Source organism: Halichondria panicea, chromosome 14 (genome assembly GCF_963675165.1).
Source record: "Halichondria panicea chromosome 14, odHalPani1.1, whole genome shotgun sequence".
Lineage (NCBI taxonomy): Eukaryota > Metazoa > Porifera > Demospongiae > Suberitida > Halichondriidae > Halichondria > Halichondria panicea.
The window spans coordinates 3,025,794-3,043,411 of record NC_087390.1 but is presented as its reverse complement, the minus strand read 5'-3'; the positions used below and the strand labels follow the sequence as shown (position 1 = coordinate 3,043,411).

General features: G+C 42.3%; 4 protein-coding genes across 5 annotated transcripts; 2 read left to right on the top strand and 2 right to left on the bottom strand.

The window, feature by feature from the left end:
* Nucleotides 1–11: 11 nt before the first annotated feature.
* Nucleotides 12–4,251, top strand: LOC135347614 (uncharacterized). The gene is made up of 7 exons (XM_064545647.1): nt 12–202; nt 565–638; nt 977–1,056; nt 1,266–1,536; nt 2,655–2,863; nt 3,108–3,213; nt 3,350–4,251. Exons 2-7 carry the CDS (start codon nt 587–589, stop codon nt 4,075–4,077), a joined length of 1,446 nt encoding a protein of 481 aa, XP_064401717.1. The 5' UTR covers nt 12–202; nt 565–586; the 3' UTR covers nt 4,078–4,251.
* On the bottom strand, nt 4,222–9,081 carry LOC135347626 (26S proteasome non-ATPase regulatory subunit 11-like). The gene is made up of 11 exons (XM_064545663.1): nt 8,932–9,081; nt 8,739–8,846; nt 8,493–8,617; nt 8,122–8,307; nt 7,698–7,836; nt 6,964–7,105; nt 6,350–6,473; nt 5,897–5,944; nt 5,565–5,678; nt 5,191–5,242; nt 4,222–4,532 (listed from the first exon to the last, which is right to left on the bottom strand). Exons 1-11 carry the CDS (start codon nt 9,029–9,031, stop codon nt 4,390–4,392), a joined length of 1,281 nt encoding a protein of 426 aa, XP_064401733.1. The 5' UTR covers nt 9,032–9,081; the 3' UTR covers nt 4,222–4,389.
* A 75-nt stretch (nt 9,082–9,156) lies between these two features.
* LOC135347637 (uncharacterized) lies at nt 9,157–14,647 on the bottom strand. Of its 2 annotated transcripts, none has more exons than XM_064545676.1 (9): nt 14,510–14,647; nt 13,686–13,841; nt 12,379–12,447; nt 11,355–11,449; nt 11,077–11,163; nt 10,748–10,855; nt 9,771–9,942; nt 9,525–9,663; nt 9,157–9,392 (listed from the first exon to the last, which is right to left on the bottom strand). In XM_064545676.1, exons 2-9 carry the CDS (start codon nt 13,834–13,836, stop codon nt 9,266–9,268), a joined length of 948 nt encoding a protein of 315 aa, XP_064401746.1. In that variant the 5' UTR covers nt 13,837–13,841; nt 14,510–14,647; the 3' UTR covers nt 9,157–9,265. The 2 variants fall into 2 exon arrangements, with proteins under 2 accessions (XP_064401746.1, XP_064401747.1); XM_064545677.1 differs by having other exon boundaries at nt 11,355–11,446.
* Nucleotides 14,648–14,698: 51 nt separating this feature from the next.
* On the top strand, nt 14,699–17,480 carry LOC135347598 (uncharacterized). The gene is made up of 4 exons (XM_064545630.1): nt 14,699–14,874; nt 14,964–15,183; nt 15,332–15,439; nt 15,649–17,480. Exons 1-4 carry the CDS (start codon nt 14,780–14,782, stop codon nt 17,386–17,388), a joined length of 2,163 nt encoding a protein of 720 aa, XP_064401700.1. The 5' UTR covers nt 14,699–14,779; the 3' UTR covers nt 17,389–17,480.
* The last annotated feature ends 138 nt before the right edge of the window (nt 17,481–17,618 follow it).

Here is a 17,618-nt window from a genome sequence, read left to right as displayed (position 1 = left end):
CTTTGCTGTGCAGTGCAATGTTGTGGTTTAATGGGTCAAGCTTCAGTGCCTTCGAGAAATGCAAGTCGTAGTGTTCCGCCTCTATTCCTCTACTCCTTTATAGTGGCTCTCTATTCTCTCTATTCCATCATCAGTCTAGGCTGAAGAAGTGATAACGTTTACTAGAGAATTTGACCATCACATTATAATTATTTGCATCCAAGTGAGTTTCAAAATTAGTGTGTATACTAGCACTATACTAGCTGTTATAATATGGAGCCTTGTGTGAAAGCTGGTGCACATTATTGTATACGTGTTAGCTAGCTGCAGCTTGTTGCTTAGCTATAATTATAGTTAGAGTGCAAATAATATAGTTAAAGTGCAAACCAGCTAGCTAGCTAGCTAGTACATCCCGCAACATTGCTGCATGTTGTTCTGTTAAATTTTGCGAGGGCACTGGCGGACTGAATTCTTTTTGCTTGCTTCGTTAATCTGGGTCAATTGCTCATTAATTAATTAGCACACTCCCTGAGTACTATATAATTGTGTAAGTACGTACTACGTTCACATTTTATCCACACTTAGCATTATCTGAACAAGACACGAGATGAAGTCACTATTTGTTCTAACATCACTGTTGCTACTCGCATCACTCTCAGGTATGCATGCATGCCTGTAGCTATACTGCAAAATTGTTGGTCAGCTGCATATAACTCCCTTCCAAATACTGTGTGCCACGAATGTCCTTTGCTCATTACTTGTGGTTTCAGTATGTGGTCTTCTGTGTAGGTGTCTCTCAATCTTATTTATTTCATGGTCCTCCATGCAACATAATTTTGTCTTAGACTGCATGGACTTTTTATTCTGCAGACAGAAACAATGCACTGAGACAAACAATACATACGTGTACACACTACAAATATTATGTGAAAACAACACTTTGTGACTTGTCGAATGCGTGTTGGATAATATGTACAAAAACCACTTGTTTCCACAGATGCTCTGATATGCACCTGTTCTGATTGTGGGGTGGGAGACGAGTGTAGTGGAGATAATTGCTACTTTCGTGTTTCCAAGGTGAGTGATGGTATTGTGGGATTGTGAATTTGTGTGGTTGTCTTGGTGCTTGACTTTCGAGTGGTTTAATGTTTGTTTAAGAGACTGATAAGATAAGTTAGAGTGGGCGATAGGCAACATCTGTTGATAGCGCTTATAGCGCTTATAGATTAGTCATGCATGTAGCATGCACACCCCCACCACCCTCACAACTCTCACAACTTTCACAGGCAAGTACTGAACCGGACGCAGAAATTGAACATGTGAGAGGCTGTGTATCATCCGGATCCAATAGTCAGTGCAATACTTCATCAACTCTCAACACCATGCTCTGCTGTAACCATAGTGACTACTGCAACGAAAACCTCACAGCAGAACTTGGACAGACACAAGGCACTCCATCACTCCCCACTAGCCAGCCCGATTCCGAGTTCACCATAGCTCCCATTCTGATTCCAGGAATTCCTGACACTACTACCGCGTCGGATTCCAGTTCCCCCAGTAAGTGTGTGCATGTAAATGTGTGTGTTCTATCGTACTAGATTACAAAGGGTAAAATATGTTGGGGGGTGTGTATAGTTAGTGGTTGTAGGTGTACGCTTCTTAAGAATGACGGTGGTTATAATTATTACTTTGTCATTGATTTCTCTTGTTTAGTGATCAAAGAGAGCCTTAGGGAACTTATAGTTCTGCTAAAGGAGTCTCCAATGAGATTCAATTGTTTATCACTTTGACAGTTTTTCTGACAGATTATGACTTCACTTGAGCCTTGCCCTAGTTGTCACATGTGGCGATAGTTCTCGGTATTCATATCAGCTGTGTAATGTATACTCTCGCTGTAATTAGTGCATCATGCATGAATTTTTTTATTCTTTGATGAGTTTCAAAGTTACGTGTAGGTTTAGATAATGAATAACATTGGAAGCATTCAAGCGTGCAGTTATGCGTGTGGATTGTGCCGAATCACTTAAAAATGCATTATATAGCAATAGCTGAGTAATTATAGCGCTAATTACGACCTCAATTTGATACCCGTGTTGCCGTAGTAGCAGCACATTCATAGCATTCATATGTGATTGTGAGCGGATGAATGGTTGAAAATCAAACGTAGTTTCTGGTGAACTACAGCAGAAAAACATTGTGAATGTCAGTACTATAGTTACTTGAATAGTGTCTCAGCATGAATATGACCATGTATGCAATTCTCGTGGGAAAGATTAAAAGTGTGTACATAGCTATGTGAGTGATTAATAGTTGGTGTTTGTGTTTGAGAGTTTGGTAATGATTCACGTTGTCTTTTGATTGGTGGTTAATCAGCCGTGTCCTATTACAACCGGACACCAGCAGATTGTTATGAGAAACACTTCATACTGCTTTTTGATATTTGATTGCCTCAATTTATTCGTTACGTGGCAAATGTATTCCTGACACTGAAGTCACGTCCATTACATTCAATGTAACATTTGTGCTAGATTGAATAGCAGCAGCTAGCTAGGTGGCATAAAAAAAACTTGCTCTACGTGTATGTATGTATACTGAACTTCTATCTGCACTGTTGCAGCATTTTTAGCTATAGGCGTAAATTATATTAAATTCACCGCCCCCTCCTACACATATAGGTTCCGCCCCCAACCTGATCACATCCTTCCCTTCAATTACGCCCAATCCGAGCTGCTTCAGGTCCAACTCTGCCCTGAGTGATGTCATTGAAGTTTGCTCGCTGACATCCACCTGTTACTCCTCTCTACGCCGAATGATGAACGGAGACATAGTGTCTAGGAGGGGGTGCTCTGTGGGACTTTGTGTAGAGGAGACCAGGAACAGGAAGGTATATAGACTGTATAATGACAATGTAGCGGACATTGTACACATGCTTATGGAGTGGTTTGTGTGGCTAGTAAAAATGTGAACACATGTTCGTGGGGTGAATTAGCCAAAGCCATTGCATGCATTGGCTATTGAGATAATTCACTTGTGTGTAATCTAGTGCTACAAGTGCACACAGCATGTAGGTTTCGTGTGATTTAATATTGTAACCTCATAATATTACATTGACTGTAAATTTACCGCAGGTGAAGAGGTGCTGTGACAGTCACATGTGCAACATTGAGCTGTCCATTGATGAGTTCTTCCCTGATCAGGTCACCGCTGATCAAGTCAACACAACACTCACACCAGGTGAGATATATACAGTTGATATGACGCATTGTGTTTTACTGGACGTGTCTTTGATGAGTATAATTTTTGTTTACTAGAACTCCATAGACAGTCACACTTTCACACATTCACCGCCCCCTCACACACACAAATACAGACTCCACCACCACCACTGAGGCTGTATCCGACCGCCCCCACATCTCACCTCCCATCCTCACACCCATCTCTAGCACTACCGAGGCTGTTGACATGGTAACGTCCGAATCAGACAACCTGATCTACTGCCATTGCGATGGCTCCGACTGTGTCGATGATATCCTCTGTAAGTCCAGCCACGCCTGTGCCACTGAGTTCACTGTGGACGACGGGATCATTTTGTACGAGAAGAGATTGTGTGTGGACAATCAGAGCAAATGCGGAATAACAGAACCTAACAAGTATACAAGTTGTTGTACCTCTCGATTCTGCAATATGAATCCGAGATACGAAGAAATACCATCTGAGCTTTTTGCTCGATCCCATCCTCCTACAATCACCGATGAATTGACCACGCCCCCTCTGACTACACCTATGACACATCCTGCTGCTGCTGCTGACGATCTCCTGTTTCTAGTGTTGACTGTTGTACTCTCAATATTAGCCATGTTACTCCTGACATTTGTTGTTGCAGCACTCGTCACTTGCTATGTACGACATCGTCGGAGAAGAAAGACATTGCAACTGTCTAAGAAGCACGTTATTGCATCCGTGAATAACTTCTCAACTGGTTGCCATGGTAATGTGTATGATGATACAAGCCGAGCAGCCAGTGTACAGTCTTCAGATATGTCAACGACCAGCAATCAGACCACTCCCAGCAAAGAACATTTGATGACCTGTGTGTAGTGCAGTTTGTGTGTGTGTGTTGTGTCAATTTCTTCATCAATTATAATTAAGTCAGGACGTACAAAGTATAGTTTTAAGACACTCCATCTGAATTATTTTTTTTTATACCTTTACGAGTGTGCACATACAATCACTTCAAGTATATTCATTAATTAAAACAGTTTATCAACTTAATTATTACAACTTATTATCCATTAGTGAACACGAGCGTGGGTGCACAACTTGTTACGAGATCATCAAGCACAAAAACATTGAGAGATAAATACCATCTATTTGAACAGTGACACTATAATGATTGTCCCTAGCCAGAGGCTATTGCAGCTGCAACGCCCTACTGTACAGTCCGTCTACCACTTTGCCCATGCTTGAGATAGTATCCAGGGAGGTCGTGTATGTCTGGTCAACAGCCGTATCCTCGAACACAATCAGCACCCCCCTGCCTTGGTCAAGAATACCTGTAAGGGGAGGAGGGAATGATTAGCTTTTACTGGACATTATTTACACACTGTTTTTAGCGACTGCGGGTTGGTAGGCAGTTGATTTTTGACCCGTACGAAAAAATAGAATCATATATAGTTGTGACAATTAACGTACGCAATTAATGTATGTGCAGTCAACTTAACTTGGCTCACATACACTTCTACCCCAAGGCTGAACATAAATAATCATTAGGGAGGTGGAAATATGGGCATGTGTGAATAGACACTATTCTTGGCTAATATATCGAGTGTCCACTGGACAAACCCCAACTAAGCACCTGTGAAAGGTGCTCCATTGATACTGCACGGCTGAGTGGTGCAAAGAATGCAAGGTGGCTAAAATAGCTGCTATGATTAGAACCTGCTGAGACAACCAGCTTGTCTGAACACGAATACTGTATAGCGCGAAATGTTCGCTGATTTCATGGGTTAGCAATCCTACATAAAAACTGTTCTTTAATTAAAAATATCTGCTATAACGTGCAAAGAGTTAAAGGTGTGGCTTCCGATAAGCAGTTATTCCACGAAATATAAATGCCTCGAAAATTTGGCGCTATACAGTAGTACAATTGGAGATTGATGAAGTGTTTGATCCCCCTCCCTCCCTTCTCCCCACACACACAGGAGCTCTCACCATTAAGACTCTTGTCCAGAATCATCTGTGACAGCTTCTTCTCGACCTGGTCCTATTAGAACAATGACAGGATGTGATGAGGTTAATGACAGGATGTGATGAGGTTGTGTGTGGCTCTGTGCTATGATGAACACATTGTGCATGATACATGACAATACAGAACTATAGGGCTGGCTAGCAATTATCATGTCATCAAGTCATGTGACTGTCAAGGGGCTAAGCCAGAAGAAAGAGGTATGACATGCGTGCACGAATCACTACGAGTGTTAGTGCATTGGCCTGGAGGTTAAAGTGTGACCACAATGACATCAATGCACTGAACTTGTAGTGATTTATGCACGCATGTTGAACCTCCTCTGGGACTAAGTACTTACTAAGGGCAGCTCAATGATTTTAGCCACATGATCAATTTCCACACACGAGTAAGGCTCAATGATTCGCAGTAAGTTCTGCTCCAGCAGTGTGTCATAGAGGGAATCCAGATGCGCCTGTGTGTGTGTGTGTGTGTGTGTGTGTGTGTGTGTGTGTGTGTGTGTGTGTGTGTGTGTGTGTGTGTGTGTGTGTGTGTGCGCGCGCGTGTGTATGAGTGCGTTACAATGTGCTGATGTCAGACTTCAGGCTATAGTGTACACTTGCTAGTGCATTTATGGCCGCAGTTGCTGCCATTACATGTAACTCCTGTAAGAAAATCTAAACCAACACTTACTTTGACAATCGGATCCCCCGTGATGAATTCTCTGAGTTCTTTGATTGTCTGCAGGTGCCATAAAACATACAGTGAGTTCACAATGCACAGAAATATCCAAACATATTAAAATTCAATTACTATTCTGATATCAGATAGGTGTTTATTTATTAATACTTCCTCCCTTAGCAAGCAGTGTGGACAAACCGTGACAAGGTAGCATTTGTGTGGCACCAGCTTAAAATGTCAAAACACAGTTTCTCATTTCTGTTGGCTACACAATCATTCAGGCATGAACTGTACATGCACACAGCACGATACTGTACACACAAGTAGTGTAATTTAATGCCCACCACAAACGGAGTTTAATAGGTGCTTGTATGAAACCCTCTAATCATAATTAACATACAATGTACACAATAAAAACCACAAAGATACATGTTCATTACTAACACAATTACACATTGTACTGACCTTCTTGAACTCTGCGACAGACCTGTGCTCGCTGGCTCTGGCTATGCTCTGCATGGCTTCAATCTGTGGCCCGGCATACTTGAGGGCCAGCTTTCCCGTTATAATGGAGTGGACGTCCTCAGGGCTGTGAGGGGGAGGGAATTAATCTTCATACATGTACAGTACCTTCGACAGGCTATAACTTTACTAAAAAGTGACCAATTACTTGTCACATACATGTAGTGTGTTACATTAAGTTCTGGGAGATACTGAAATTAACAGATTTGACTAAATTACATGGATACTAGCACTGCCCTAGTATTAGCCTCGAAGAGATGTCTCTAAAGCCGAGCGAGGAGATTCCAGACAAGCCATTTACACTTCAATAACATGTAGCAGTGTCTACATTGCATTTCATGTGTAAAATAATTTATGAAAAGCACACTGTAACCTTACAAGGTTCGTGGCAATTCAATTAATACTTGTCGATTATCGACTATTGGGCAATGCCACATTAAATAGAGAGAGCCTCTACACACAGACATGTACATGTAACTTAGAACTAGAGTAGATGCACAGCACAAACAGTTGAATGTAATAGTTAACCACAAGTGTCCCACTGCCTAATAACTCACGTGTTGAGCATGATCTTGCAGAGTAGCATGTACTTGAGCGCCAGGACTGCTTGAGGACTGTCAATGGACTCCAAGCTCTCGAATGCCTCGTAGAAGTACGAATACCCTGTCTTAAAGTCCTTTTCCTCTCCGTGAAGCACTCCTGTGTGTGTGAGAGGGGGAGGTTGAATGCTAGATTGGCTGATCAGTGCACAATATACTTTAGAGCCATTGCAAAACGTACATTTTTGTATGGAACCCACAAAATACAGCTATGGCCAGTGCATGTATACATGTACTGTACTAGCAACAAAAATGCATTGCTACACACATGCAGGAATCGGATCTCACATCAAAAGGCCATTCGTTATCAAACCAACATCGTATTGACACCACCCAAGCAGAGAACTATTCTCATGTTACACAAGTTTACCATTGCTCACTTGATAATATCCACTCAAAGCAAATACTTTCTCATGAGAAGGCACTACTGGTGGCATGAAATACTCAACACCACACCATACTTACGGCTCTGAACACTAACTTCCAAGCATATTAGAGAAATACAATCCATGTACATGTAGATGTAGATGTAACAATAATTTATTGTAAGGGATCGAAAATAGAATGCCACAAGTTGACTAGGTCAAAATCACAGAATCTTGGATCTTTACATAAACAAGAATACATACATTTTGTAGAGCATGCAGGTACATGTCCCTGTTCATAACAACACACCCTACAATGTACCTGACCTGACTGTAGGTCCAGAGAGGCCTGTAGCTTTGGGGGACAGTAAATACCATTAGCGGTGGTCTTAGCAGAAGTGAGGGAAGCTCTGGATCGAGTGATGTTACCCAGCTTCTGGTATGCCCTGCTCTCCAACAGTTGCACCTGTGATCATGTGACATAGAGAAGCAGTCACGGCATACGTATTACATTTAGACAGATAGATGTAGCAAAGTAACCACAGTGAACACATGCCAAATTTGAGAATTAAGCATAAGTATCATATGAATAGCAACCATCCATTGAATTTGGACGACTCAAATATAAGTTATGGCACTTTAAAAAAGAGTCCCCACGCTATTTATAGCAAATTTGAGGGGCATGTAGGTATAAGTATAATGGACATTGTATAATACGTTACAATACAGTACAGTACAGTACAATAACAACCTCAACGAGTAGAGCCTTATCGTCAATCTTCTTGAGCTCCTTGAGAAGTGGTGCAGCAATAGTGAGTGCTGCTGTGTATTGCACAGAGTCGACGTACACGGCCACAAGTCGTGACTGGAGGGCTTGCCTCAGGAACACTCTGTTCTCATCCTGCGCCCACTTGATGCAAGCTTCACATAACTCCACCTGGAGGGAGTTACAAACGGGAGATGAATGCACACTCATATCACAATGCAGCTCCTCGTGTACTGCTACAGCACTCACTACGGAATGTTTTGGGAAATTGGATAGTCCTGACTCTGATTAAAGTTATGGCACTCAAAGTTGTTAACTGAAACACTTTTTTGCAAAAAAATGTGTGTCGGAGGCACCTCATGTCCTGTGGCTTTGTCCGCATCCAGATAGAGGTCCACCAGCTCTCGGATGAGCTTGGCCGCTTTGGCCTTGGAGAAAAGGTTGATCATGGCTCTTGTTTGCTGAATGAGTTCACCAAGATCTAAATAGGGGGGAGGGTGATTGGATGGATGCTTATAATATAAGTATGGTGTGTCTGCGCAGTGCGTAGCACAAGGTATAATTACGTCACATCCTTCATGTATGCATGCACAGGTGCTGACCTTCGACGAAACCATGTTTGGCAAGTGTAGCTCCTAACTTTAGAATTGCCAGTTCCTTTATTTTCACATATTCTTCTCTTAGCTCTCCCTCAACAACTGGCATGGACACTGGGGGGGCATCAATTAGAAATATAGATGTGCTTCAATTTGAGACTCAAAAGATAAAACATGCTCTAATCATGTTTCTACTTACCTAGTACATTCAGTAGATCAATTCCTTCGTTTATAGACTTGTTGTCAATGAAACGTCCAGCCTGATGGAGTAATTCACCAGGGGTCTCAGCTAACGCCATTTTTCTTGCTTTTTTCGGATAATTAGAATAACCCAGGGTTTTATATTACAATATCATCACGTGCCCCATTGTTTTTGGCGCCCAAAGTAACCTAAGTCAGTATTGAGCATGCGCACAAACGGGAATGTTGAAAATGTAGATAAACAGAGGAATAAGTACAAGACATTGCTAAGATAAAATCATAAATTATGGGATAAAGTATCGATATCTATATACAGAGTCCAAATGTCCTGGCTAGCACTGTATTCCACTGACGGGCATTGAAGGGGTGGTCAGTAGAGGGGCAAATACTGTGCCCTTAAAGATGATGTTAGCCTTTGATCTGTCAGGTCCTTTTTGAATAAAGTCAGTTGAATATAATCTGTGTATGTGTGTGTATGGGAGGGGGAGGGAGGGGGATGTTAATGGTGTGACTAGTGATCTCAAACTATGATACCATTCGGAACTTGCAATTCAAAAAACAACTGGTAAAGATCAACACATAATAACATACCTAGTTTCTTGTCGTATGACACAGCGCTCTGCTCCGTCAGGTGGTTCCCTAGCAAATGACGGTTTGGGTGAGGAGGGATGGTGGTGGATATAGTCAAGTGTTGCCGGGCTACCTCTGGACTGTGACAGTGTCTGGTTACCTAGGAGATAATCAACACTTTACTAGCAAAGGGTAACTTATGCAAACACACACACACACAACTGCATAAAAACCTTCAATGCCAGGCTCAGATAGTCTTGGAATTACCTGTGATTGGGTCTGCTGAATGCTCTGAGTTGTGATGGTGTGAGGCTGTGTGTGGTGTGGGGTAGGGTGACTGTGACAAGGGGAGAGTGTGATGGTGTGGAGGCGTGCCCCCCATTGAGAGGTGTGTCATGAGGTGTCCAACTGGAGCAATGTGACCGTCAGGGTGTTGACTCTAGGGGTGGGGGAGAATCAGTCAATGATTTCACTTAATAGCACACACTGTATACAGTGGCCTCCTAACAGCCACCCGTGAATAAAGCCCAAATGCGATATAAATTCCAGGCACACAGGTCCCAATGAACAGGTTTGTGTACAAAACAACCTTTCCACAAAGGCCACCTCTGGATAATGGCAAAAATTCTATTCCTCAAATATTTCTACTACATGTCTAAAGGTGTTCCACCGAAATCTACTAATTAAAACAAAAACACAAACATTGTAACATCCCTAAGGTTACGTTAGACAGTTTGCCTGTGATTGGAGAAACCATAAATAAGGATATAAAGTACAGCTGTACATACCTGATAACTATGTAACCATAATAATTATTTGACAAAATAATAATTATACATCAAAATATCTTCCAGTGGAAGTTCTAAGCAATCATTAAGTAACAGCTGGAGGCATTACCTAATGATAGTTCTAGCTCTGTGTTCTTGCTCTTATATTTTGTATGAGATGCTTCTTACAATGTACCACACTGTAGCAAGGCCAAGAAACTCTCCCAAGTAAAGAGTATAATACTTAAAACGGTACTCAGACCAAGGAAAACAACCGCTTGTGAGCTTTCAGTAGCCTTTAAAAAAACACAACTTTATTCTGCCCTACCTATTGTTAGACTGTACCTACTCGAGCCATGGAATGACTGACTACCACGTTTCGGTTTGATTGTTTCACGATCACTAAATCTAGCTAATGAATAATTATACTGTAACATCAACAACATAAGGAGCTAAGCACACAGACTATGACCTCACCATCATACTAGGCTCTCCCTCGAGCACCCACGAGACCTCCTGGTTGAGTCCCTCTATACTCATACATGTGTGCACCTTCGAAGAGTGGTCTGTTCTACCGCCACCACTCTGTGTGTGTGTGTGGGGGGGGGGGAGGGGTTATGTATTGATAGATAAACTGTACCCAGCCACATGTGTATTGGTTGCCATTGACAGCTGAAAGTGATGAAGCCATCCGCGCACATATTATTATTCCATAATTAAACCACATTGACAACAGTGTCGTGTGAGCTAGGGTTAGGGTTAGTATTGTATGGAGGCTACATGTTGCTATCCATATACAAAATTACCTGTGAGATGTGATCGGCAGAGGAGAGAGAATTTGAGCGTTTGTGGGACAATCCCGTCACCACTGAGTTACCTCCTTCACCCTCACTCTGCATGGGGGCAAAGGTCACTGTATTTAATTCAATATAAACCTTTGGCAAAATCAGCTTCACAATGTAGTATGAATCAGATACAGTACATGGTACATACATGTGTACATGTAACCATAGATTCATCAAGTGCTAGACGATAAGAGAGGAGATTGAGAGAGATTGAGGACACCACTAATTAAATTGCTCACCTTGAGTGCAGTGGTGGACATGGCCCAGTAGGGGTCAGGGTCCGAGAGAGAGCCCATGGAACTGGAACGCCGGGGATTGGAGACTGTCCCTTCTTCTGTGAGAGGGGAGGGGTCAACAGACATTGGGGTCTGAAGCTAGAACTAATGAGTAGTCTCACACTGTAATACCGCTTATACAATCACCCGTGAAAGACCAACTGTGACACATATTAAGGTCAGGCACCCAAGTCACACATGAACAGTTTGTGTACAAAAAAACCCCTCAACAAAGGCCACCTACATGTAGATGTATATAAATGGCCAGACAAGAAAAACATTGACCCTACTATACTAGCGACCTACATGACTGTACATTTGACACACAAATCATTGAAATTCCTGGAAACACACAAAACATTGTTAGCTCTGTATTTGGGACTACGTTAATACTGGCTGAGGCATGAACTGCTAATGAAGGTGAATACCTCATGCTACAGATCACTGAGAGAGTCACACATGACAACAAAACAGGATAGAAGAATTAAATTCAAAGTGTAGGCATACCACCACATCAGAGGATCAACAATTACTGCTTAAAGAAATTCTCATTCTTGCTCTTTATCAAGGAGATTGAAAAATTGTCCAAAAGGGGTCACCCTTGGGCTAACCAATAGTAGCTTTAAACAAAGAGGTGGCCTGCTATCAGGTTGTCCAGCTCATGTACACACCATAGGCCCTTGCGTGGGCACTAGTTAACAGGTTTCAATGGTAAGGGCACAAAGAAACTTGTTGAAAGGGAACTAAAGTTATAGCAATACAGATCTATGCAAACATATACAAAGGTTCACTGTGTATTGTTGGCTGATAAATATGCTCTCATCCTGCAACAACAACAATTTCTATACCAAACACTGCAGGTAGTTTACGACATAATTGATGTTTCAATATCCATCTCAAAAAATGAGGACAAACATCAAAATTAATGCTTCCTACAATACAAGATGACATAATTATTACACGACATCAAAAGAGCATCACATGATACCTTTGGAGAGTTGATTTCGTCTCTCTGGAGAGTTGATTTCTCTTCGACCTCCACCAACAGCGGACCCACCTGTAACGAGTACAATCATAATTATGCTTGCATCACTGATTTGATTAACTGTTGATTAAATTTGAAAACTCCTATGAATGTGCAGATATGTGCCAGTAGGAATGAATGCGTTTAAGAGTGGGAGTGTACAGTTAAAGAGGAGGGTTGGTAAGTGTGTGTGCATGTGTGTGTGCATGCGTGTGTGTGTGTGTGTGTGTGTGTGTGTGTGTGTGTGTGTGTGTGTGTGTGTGTGAGTGTGTGTGTGTGTGTGTGTGTGCGCGCGCGCGCGTGTGTGTGTGTGCGTGCGTGGGTGTGTGTGTGCGTGCGTGCACCTGTACAGACTGTGAGAACAAACATTCACAGACATGTACGTACACGTACACTGAAACACTTGATGATCTGTAGATTCACTGAACAAGTAGGAATCTACAAATGGACTGGTAGAGATGACCTACATGTACATGTATCAAAGCTAATTTAACAGGTAGGAGACTGTTCTCAAATGTCTAGATGACTTTCTGGCAAAATTGTTAGAAATGCAATCAGTACACACTAAGCTAAGATTCATAAAAGGGCCAGGCACAATGTCACATTCGATAGTATGCAGTCACATAATTATACTCAATTGACATTTCAATTATGCAGCTGTGCCTATATTATAAGGGAAACATAAGAAAAAGCAATCAATCATGTACACTAGCTGTGTACCACTACACATGTACTATACGAGATTCTGATACCTTTGTAATTTTGTAAGCAGCTACAATGTTGCCAACTTTCCCTAGTGGTGTGGAGTCTATACCCCTGGCTAGGACGTTGACTGTGGCTTGGGTGTGAGAACACAAGTCCAACAGAATTCCATAGGTGCTCCAGACTTAACCGATTGTACAAGGTGAGAATTAAAGCGGTGCATAACGAGGACAACATTAAAAAACACCCTGAGGCAATTAAACTCTGGAATCGAAACGCACCCAAATATGGTTAGTATACCCAACACACATTAGTTGGTTTGACAAGATGCTACAGGTCCACCACAATGATATCCAATTAGACTAGAGCACTATGCACAACGCCTACACACACACACACAGGCTACATGTACACGTACAATGTACACATGTGAACTGATGGTAACAGAACTTTCTATCAAGATGACTAAAACAATTTCACAAAGAACATGCAGAGATTAGTTAGTATATTTAAATGTAGACCAAATTGGACTACACTTAATGGGACTAGAACACCCTCACAAGACTCACTCGGAGATGTGGGTAGTGATGAGCACAGAGCGTGTCCGCCAGGGGAACTAGTAGCTTGCCCTCTATTGCAAGATGTCTGAGCACCACTGATGAAGGTGTGGGTAGCCTTGAGGGGACGAGTGTAGCGGGAGCGAGGGTGGGTGGCAGCCATGGTACCTGATGAACAAAGAAAGTGAATAGTAACACACACATTCACTTCACACATTGTCATTCCAGACCATAATGAACTCACGATTAAATTCCATGCAGCTAGAGTAGATTGTAGTTCCGACACTAGAGGGCAGAGTCTCAAAGCTAATTAATGGGAAAGCTAATACGTATGCTCTACTGGACATGTTAGAGCGAAAGCAACTCGAGAGAGGTGGCCTGCTGAATAATAGTTTATACTTATTGTTCTGTACAATGCAGGGGGGGGGGGGTACGGAGCACAAAACACAGCACTTGCATTCAATATTTACCAGACTAGACTAGACATTTAACAAGACGTTTAGATACAATTATCACACTAACGATATTCTGATAAACAAATTGCGTTTCTATTGCTTGCCCATCAATAATTCAATGATATAATTCACATTCTGTAATATACTCCACACACACAGCACAATGCAAGTAGGTAGCTGGCACACAGCATGTTTAAAGGGTTCTAGAATACACCAGTAGCTACCCCAACCACTTGCATTAGCTAGGGGAGACCGAATATTTTCAAGTAATTAATTATCTATGCATAAATAAATAAAGTATTTATCAATGACAGACAAACACAAAACTTTTTCACTGCATTTTCCATACCCCCACAGTTCCAACAGTAAGCACACACTCACCTGTTCCAAGCAGCTTCAGAGTCACAGATAGCTCACACCAATCCTGAGAGAAAAGTCTCTGAACGCTGGCAAAGTTAGAATACTCCTCTGCTCAGTCCTGCCTGCTGCATATGCATGCAATAATTATTGCTAGCGACGGTGACAGTCAACCACCACGCCCCCCCTCCTTCACACGTGTCATCACTAACGAGGCGCTCTTTACCTGATTCCTCACTACTTGACCAAGGTCGACAGTACTATACTCTACTAGACTTTACCATCACTTGCACTATGAGATCCATGGAAGGTGTCTCCGGTCTGAGATGGCTATCTAAAACACTAGCAGTACTTGTGTGCTTGATAAAAATCATCTCTGCTGGAAAAGAGTAAGCAGTGAACCAATTTCCACACAGACTCTGAAGCAGATAAATGTACATGTACATATAAAAATGTTATTATGTATATTTTACTCCAGATGTGATTTCGGGCTGAAAGTGTTGTGGTCGGCAAAATTGAGAGACTCCCCCCTGACTGCTACACCCCTTTTGTTTGATGTTGATGGAGACGGCTACAATGACATCGTGGTGCCCTCGTTCAGTGGAGAGGTGTGGTCTGTTCATGGGGAGAGCGGCCATATTATCGACAACTGGCCATTTTATCTCGAGGACAGAGCCTTCCACGCCAGTCCATTGGTGGTACGTGTGTGTGTGTGTGTGTGTGTGTGTGTGTGTGTTAATAGAAAACTAAACTAATGAAATTTTTACCCTTTTAGATAATACAATCTTTAGTTATTTATTGAGCATAGATGGTGTACATTATCGTGCCCCCCCTCCACACACACAGTATGATCTAAATGGTGACGGAGTGTTGGAATTCATCCTAACCACAACTGATGGGGAAATCGTGTTCCTACAGTCAGACAACACTCTACTGCACGGGGAGACCATCAAGGTAAGCGTCCAATCAGATCGTGTCTAGAGGGGGGTTGGAGAATGCATTAGGTCACCAATTCCTTGCCGTTGTTGTACATGTACTTGACGTTGTACTTGCATGTTAAGCACAGCCCCAATCTGATAGAAGTAGTTACTTAATAATCGATCCTAAAAAATCAATACTTATACATAGCATGTGATATAATTGTTATCTCCCCCTCTCTGCAGCTGCCCCCACTGCGAGTGGAGCGTAACTGGTACCAGGAGAAGGCCGAATACATACAAAAACTAGCCGAACAGATGTCTCAACAGTTGGGCGACAGCTTCTCAATCAAACCACCAATGAAAAGATCGACTAAAACAGACACACAGAGAAACTTTTCTAAGCCATATTCTGAGTTTGAATCAAAATATGGCCGGTTTGCCGACCCCCTCTACTCAGCCAACCAACCAGAGCACCCTCCCTCAGGGGTAGATCCTGCTGACAATGGTTATGTATTTGTCGATGCTCATGTTTTGACCACACCCGCTTTGGCAGACGTGGACGGAGATGGAGAGAGGAATGAACTTGTGGTTCCCGTAAGCTTCTACTACGATCCTATAGAGTATGGACAATCAAAAATTGGCGGAAAAATTCTTAACGGACTAGAGAAAGATGAATTGATGAACTATGTTGCTGGAGGGATTGTTGTTTTCGATTTGAAACGAAAGGTTGTGAGTCAGAAAATTCTCAAGATCACTCGAACTAACAGCGACCAACCAGGCTATCTCTTAGCCACTCCTACTGTTGTAAAACTATCGCAGGAGATGGTGATAATCGTTGGCTCTGCTACTGGGGAATTGCACATGCTCAGAGCGAATGACCTCTCATCTGTCGAGGGATTTCCCCTGATGCTAGACTCTGTTTCATCTCAAGTTGCCGTGGGCGACCTCTCGGGTACAGGAGCTATGAATATCATTGTCGGAGATCACAGCGGCAATGTGTATTGTATTGACGAAGCTGGAAAAAGAATATGGGAACAAGAAACTAACGTGGAAATAATTTCGAGCATTCGATTTGGTGATTTGGAAAAAGACGGAAAACTGGAAGTAATTGTGACCACCCAGTCGGGTGATTTGTGGATACTAAATGGACAAGATGGTACTCCCTACCCACCAAACTACCCAATGCATCTCAAAATACCTACCCAATCGGCTCCTCTTCTACTACACCTTAGCAGCACTTCAAAGAACGGCGGTGGTCGTCGCTCAAACGGTTTAGCAGTTGTACTGGCCACTTCAGAGGCTATCTACATCATCGACACACTCACTATGTGTATGGACAAGTTTGAATCGGAACATATGTTTATGGAGATTCTAGCTGACGATGTCGACCCCTACAGTCCTGGCATGGAGTTATTGGCTATTAGTTTGGATGGCTACTTAGTCTGCTTCTCGACTGCTAGCTCTGGAATGAATGAACAAGACATGGCGTTGGAATCATGGGCAGGAGATGCGATTGGCCAGAATGGATTCACTCACAAGAGCGACTCTTTTGCACTTGTTTTGCCACACGCGAATAATACGGTTAGAGACATTTCAGGGAAGTCCTTCAGTTTGAATTTTCAGGTCTACCAGCATCGAAGCAGGAGTCAGGACTACACTATTCATGTTGGTATTGGAAGGAAGTTGACCTTACATAAAAGCATTGTAACAGCTCGACAGAAGATCACGGACATCAGCCTCACGATACCCACACCCCCTAGCCCTTTGAAATGTTTCGTAACTGTGCAAGTCTGCAACAAACATGCCCAGTGCGATTCACAGTCCTACACAGTGAACTTTAACCTTCATTTCGAGGACGATTTAAAGTGGTTGTTAGCCTTGCCATTTTTGTTTCTTTGTGTGTTTGTGTTGTGGGCTTTTCGTGATGTAAGTGCAGACTCTTCTTTACCTGTAGCAGCCTCAGATAGCAGGAAGCTTTTGTAATTATAATTGTCTTATAGCTATATCTTAATATTCTTGCTCTGTAAACCTCTTTTTGTACATTGTAAATCTAACAAAAGTTCTGCAGTTGTCAACCTAGCTTGTATTTAACCCCTCTTTCTTAAAGAGGCGGAGGTTGCATGCTCATGCATGCATGCAGAAGACATCACCAATCAAATAACAACGTACATGTAATTATTTAAAATCGTCATTAGTATCAGAAACGCCTTCAA

Coding starts and splice junctions, on each gene's coding strand:
- LOC135347637 (XM_064545676.1), bottom strand. CDS start 13,836: ATGGCTGCCACCCACCCTCGCTCCCGCTACACTCGTCCCCTCAAGGCT. Junction 11,450..12,378: donor ACGAAATCAACTCTCCAAAG/GTATCATGTGAT, acceptor CCCCTCTCACAG/AAGAAGGGACAGTCTCCAAT. Junction 11,164..11,354: donor TGTCCACCACTGCACTCAAG/GTGAGCAATTTA, acceptor GCCCCCATGCAG/AGTGAGGGTGAAGGAGGTAA.
- LOC135347614 (XM_064545647.1), top strand. CDS start 587: ATGAAGTCACTATTTGTTCTAACATCACTGTTGCTACTCGCATCACTC. Junction 639..976: donor GCTACTCGCATCACTCTCAG/GTATGCATGCAT, acceptor TTGTTTCCACAG/ATGCTCTGATATGCACCTGT. Junction 3,214..3,349: donor CAACACAACACTCACACCAG/GTGAGATATATA, acceptor ACACAAATACAG/ACTCCACCACCACCACTGAG.
- LOC135347626 (XM_064545663.1), bottom strand. CDS start 9,031: ATGGCGTTAGCTGAGACCCCTGGTGAATTACTCCATCAGGCTGGACGT. Junction 6,474..6,963: donor TGCAAGATCATGCTCAACAC/GTGAGTTATTAG, acceptor TCCCCCTCACAG/CCCTGAGGACGTCCACTCCA. Junction 4,533..5,190: donor TCTGGACAAGAGTCTTAATG/GTGAGAGCTCCT, acceptor CTCCCCTTACAG/GTATTCTTGACCAAGGCAGG.
- LOC135347598 (XM_064545630.1), top strand. CDS start 14,780: ATGAGATCCATGGAAGGTGTCTCCGGTCTGAGATGGCTATCTAAAACA. Junction 15,184..15,331: donor TCCACGCCAGTCCATTGGTG/GTACGTGTGTGT, acceptor CCACACACACAG/TATGATCTAAATGGTGACGG. Junction 15,440..15,648: donor TGCACGGGGAGACCATCAAG/GTAAGCGTCCAA, acceptor CCCTCTCTGCAG/CTGCCCCCACTGCGAGTGGA.